Source organism: Triticum dicoccoides, chromosome 7B (genome assembly GCF_002162155.2).
Source record: "Triticum dicoccoides isolate Atlit2015 ecotype Zavitan chromosome 7B, WEW_v2.0, whole genome shotgun sequence".
Taxonomy (NCBI): domain Eukaryota; kingdom Viridiplantae; phylum Streptophyta; class Magnoliopsida; order Poales; family Poaceae; genus Triticum; species Triticum dicoccoides.
In genome coordinates this window covers 421,529,898-421,534,106 of record NC_041393.1, presented here as the reverse complement: position 1 = coordinate 421,534,106, position 4,209 = coordinate 421,529,898, and the positions used below count along the sequence as shown (strand labels likewise).

Genomic DNA, 4,209 nt, shown 5'->3' with positions numbered 1-4,209 from the left:
GACTTGGAAAATATTATATTATTCTGGAAAATGTTCGCATATTTTAACAAAATGTTATGATTATGTAATGAGAAAAACGTGTTTTCATATTTTAAAGAAATGTTTGACTTTATGGTAAAAGATAATGTATCTTAAAATAAATTTTAAATTACAAAGAAAGTTTATTGTTTTTGCGAAAAAATGTGTAACAAATTAATGTTTATGCATTTCAGTTCATGTAATTTTAAGAAAGGTCTGGCTTTTACCAAAATCATGTTTAGAAAAACTTTATCTTTTTTTCAAAACGTTTCCATGTATTAAGAAGAAATGTTCATTTAAATAAATTATGCACATTTTCAAATTTTCAAGTGTTGTTGCACTTAAGAAACAGAAACCACAAAAGATAAAAAATTTGGAAAACGTGAAAGGAAAAAAGGGAAACATAAGTGAAAAGGAATGAAAAAAAAGATAGAAAATGAGAAGTAAATATAAAAAGAAACAACAGACAAAAAATAGCCACAAGGGGAAACCAAATGAGTTGTATAAAAGGAACACAATCGTCAATAAAACTGCTTAAAACCCGCTATGTATATTTCTATTTTTACTGCTTTCTAAAATTTCCAAATATGCAATGAATTTTTGAATATACGATATTTTTTTCTAAATACACAATGAACATTTTCTATATTTTTTAAATACACTCTGAATATTTTTTAAATAAACGATGAACTTATTTTAAAATGCCCAGTGCGAATTTTTTGAAACACACAATAAATATTTCACAATTAATACCATTTAGTACATGATGTATGTCTTTGTAATACATGGTGAATATTTTGCAACTTCACGTTGAACATTTATGAAGTAACCACGAATGTATAAATTACAGACAAATGACGCTCACTATGCACATGCTTGTGAGCAGTTGATACATATGAGTATATTATTCATGCGTGACACATATATGCGTTTATTTGTACTTCATGTAGGGCCAACAAAAGGCACCTGCACGCGTCTTTCTTCATTGAACTTGAGTCACTCTTCATGGCTACCCAGAGGACATTAGCGCATTGACCTAGAAAATTTGATTTCAGATTGACGATTAGTCATCATGGACACATGGTTATGCATGAGACATGCCCCGGGGGGGTAAAGACTTACAATTGGAGGTTGTATCTCGGCAACATGATTTTCACGGGCCATACGGATAGCTATGTTTGCTGTTCCAACGACTGGTGCATCTACAATTAAAATTAGGTAAGAGAGGCATAGATTTAATAAAATATGTACTGCAATACTCATATAGTTATATAGTGAGTAGATAATGCTATAAAATGTTGCATAGAAAATGTTTTTCAATTGTATTTAATTTGGATAGAGTGGATTTGGTTACAGATATATGTGGATATAGATCAACATAGGCACCACAAAATTAAAAAATGTCTTATAAGCTGCAAATAAGTTATCTGCAAAGAGGTTCCATATAAAATACCGTATGTTAATTCAGGAGAGCAAATGGTCATTGTTTGCCAGGATAACAAAACATAACCATTCAACTATGCTACATGCTAGGTGGGTAGTGAGCATGTGCTCACTATGGTGCGTAGGTCCTAGAAACATAACTTTCCCTATGTGTGTCTTCATTTCTTCATTTACTACTGTTATTCGATGAATTGGTCCCTTGAAGGTGCCAAGAACTTTAGAAGCAACAATGTAGGAGTTCAAGAGTGTTCTACTTTTTTTTCTTGATAACCTTCATGGTTTATAATAGACTTGCTTGTTTTATTCATGCACATAACTAAAATTGCAAATCTCATGTGATCCCTTTCTTAAAGAAAAATGTTACCGGTTGTTGTGTTGTTCTCAGGAGTTGAGACTACATTGGCACCATGACCTTGTGGGGTTTGAGGACGGATAATAACACCCAATGATGGAACATTGAGCCCTTCACGAAAAAAGTGCATCTCAATACATAAGTATAATTAAAATATGGATTAAATCTTACACAAGTTTTGGAAGAGAAAATGTGTCTATCCTAGAACGAAACATAATCATTTGAACTTTTTATGTTTACATACCCATGCTTGTATTGTTTTCATAGTTTGAAACCATCCTGGTAGAATTATCCTGTGTGTTGATAGGATTTCCCACTCCACCCCTTGATAGATAATTCACCCCTATGTAAAAAATGAGTTCTAAAATATATTAACAATTCATTCTTAGTTTACATGGAAGACATGTGAGAAAGTAAATTAGTAAGTTACACTATTATAATGTGGGCTTATTTTGGGAAATTTACACGGGCCTATATGGAATCATACTCAAATAAACATGCCCCCATACCTATATTGTTTTCATTGTTTGAGACAATCCTGGTAGACTTCTCCTGCTGGCTGATAGGATTGCCCACTCCACCCCTTGATAGGTAGTTCATCCCTACATGTAATAATGAGTTCCAAAATATATTAATAAACTTTGATCATTTTACCTGGAAGATATATGAGAAAGTAAAATAAGTATACTAGTAGCATGTGGGCTTATTTTGGGCAATTTACTCATGTCTATACGAAATAATACTCAAGCAAACTTGCTCAATAGAAATTCCAAAATTGCATATTGTCATGATATAAAGAGGATATTTGCAAATAGATCCTTGAGTTTAGTTTAATAAACTGCCAAGAGATAAATGTTCTATCTAAACCAAGTTCCATGTTTTTTTGCCCTCAAAGGCCACATAATTTATCGATTGTGAGACTAAATGTGCCTTTTACATAACTTCTAGAATAGCAAATAAGTCTACGCAAGAACATCAGAACATGCATTCTAACTTTCTTACATCCACTTACCAGTTTTGTCATTTTGATGTGTTGAAGCTATAATGGTAGGATGAACTCGGGATTGGGGGTTACCGAGATGGCCAACTCCACCCAACATGGGAGCATTCACCCCTTCATGGAGATAAATGAATTTCAATTTTCAAATAAAACCAGATAAACTAAAACACATGTGAGGAAGTAAACTATAGTAACTTACGAAAAACTTATGAGCTTATTTTGAAAAAAATTACATGTGTATGTGAAATAATAGTAAAAACAAAATAAAAAATAAGCATGTTACCAGTCTAGAGGCTGCATGCGCCTATCTTTCAGTTTAATTCTCAAAATAGAAGTAGAAACTTAAAATGTTTTAATTTTGTATTAAGTTCCATTTGATTTTAGACTAATTAGCCGCATATAAGCTGTAAAATGTTTTAAAAGCTAAGTCTTTTACCAGAACAAGAAAATATAACAATTCAACCTTGTTTTATATATCTATGAGGTAGGTTGTTTCCATGGGTTGAGACTATATCCATATGATGACATGGTGTATTGAGATGATACCAAACTCCACCCCTCGATGGAGCATTCACCCCTTCATAGATAAATAAAATATGTTCCATAAATTTTAAATAAATAAAATTCAGCAAAACTGTAAGCCATCTGAGGAAACTAAACTGTAAACACAAACCAATTAAGTCACTATACATGCGTGTGTGAAAATACAGTCTATAGACTCGCTTAAAAAGAATTGGATCTAACTAATCAGGATCATGAGTTTTTGGATGCAATCCTTGGATTTAGTTCAAATATGAACCACAAATTGACAAGTACGTTATATGTATTGTGTACATGTTAATGTTTGCCTCCAAATTTACAACATGGACATAAGTTTCATATAAGAGCCAACGAGTCAAAAAAAAACTGAATTTGGTCCCCTTCATCTTCTTACAACCTGCTGAATTGTTCTCAGGAGTTGGGCCTTTCTTGGTAGTATGTTCCTGCATGATTGGAGGCTGTCGCCTAGCAGAACCTACTGTTGCTGTAGAGAACAAAAAAGGCAACAAATAGAGTTAACATAGATAAAAACTGAAATCATGTGTGAAATTACATTATAATAACTTGTGCAAACTGTTTTTGCATCCTTATATAGAGAAAAATGCAAGTGCCCATGAAGATCATTGCGCAGATGTACACGGTTCACAAAAACAAGTCAACTACGTCAGATTTGGTGTGTTTTTTATAGCTAGTTGCAAGGGTCCGCGAAATGTAATTGTTCTTCACATGAATAAAAAAATCACCATGTCAAATTTGGGTAGCAGAGACTTCGATGCACAAAGAACCTTGGATTCTCGCAACAACAACAAAAAAACCTTGGATTTTGCTCAAAACAGGCTAAATGTACATATGCTAT

At 32.7% G+C, this 4,209-nt stretch overlaps 1 protein-coding gene across 2 annotated transcripts in view; it reads right to left on the bottom strand.

Annotated features, from left to right (window-relative positions):
* Window positions 1-776: 776 nt before the first annotated feature.
* LOC119341577 overlaps window positions 777-4,209 on the bottom strand; it is a 4,428-nt gene continuing 995 nt past the window's right edge. The window contains exons 2-8 of one of the 2 annotated variants that reach the window (XM_037613450.1): window positions 3,751-3,837; window positions 2,826-2,927; window positions 2,323-2,415; window positions 2,058-2,156; window positions 1,826-1,924; window positions 1,141-1,220; window positions 777-1,054 (exon numbers count right to left, since the gene is read on the bottom strand). In XM_037613450.1, the coding sequence (XP_037469347.1) occupies window positions 1,028-1,054; window positions 1,141-1,220; window positions 1,826-1,924; window positions 2,058-2,156; window positions 2,323-2,415; window positions 2,826-2,927; window positions 3,751-3,837 (587 nt within the window). In that variant the 3' untranslated portion in view covers window positions 777-1,027. The remainder of the gene's footprint in view (window positions 1,055-1,140; window positions 1,221-1,825; window positions 1,925-2,057; window positions 2,157-2,322; window positions 2,416-2,825; window positions 2,928-3,750; window positions 3,838-4,209) is intronic. The other variant, XM_037613451.1, reaches the window with a different exon arrangement.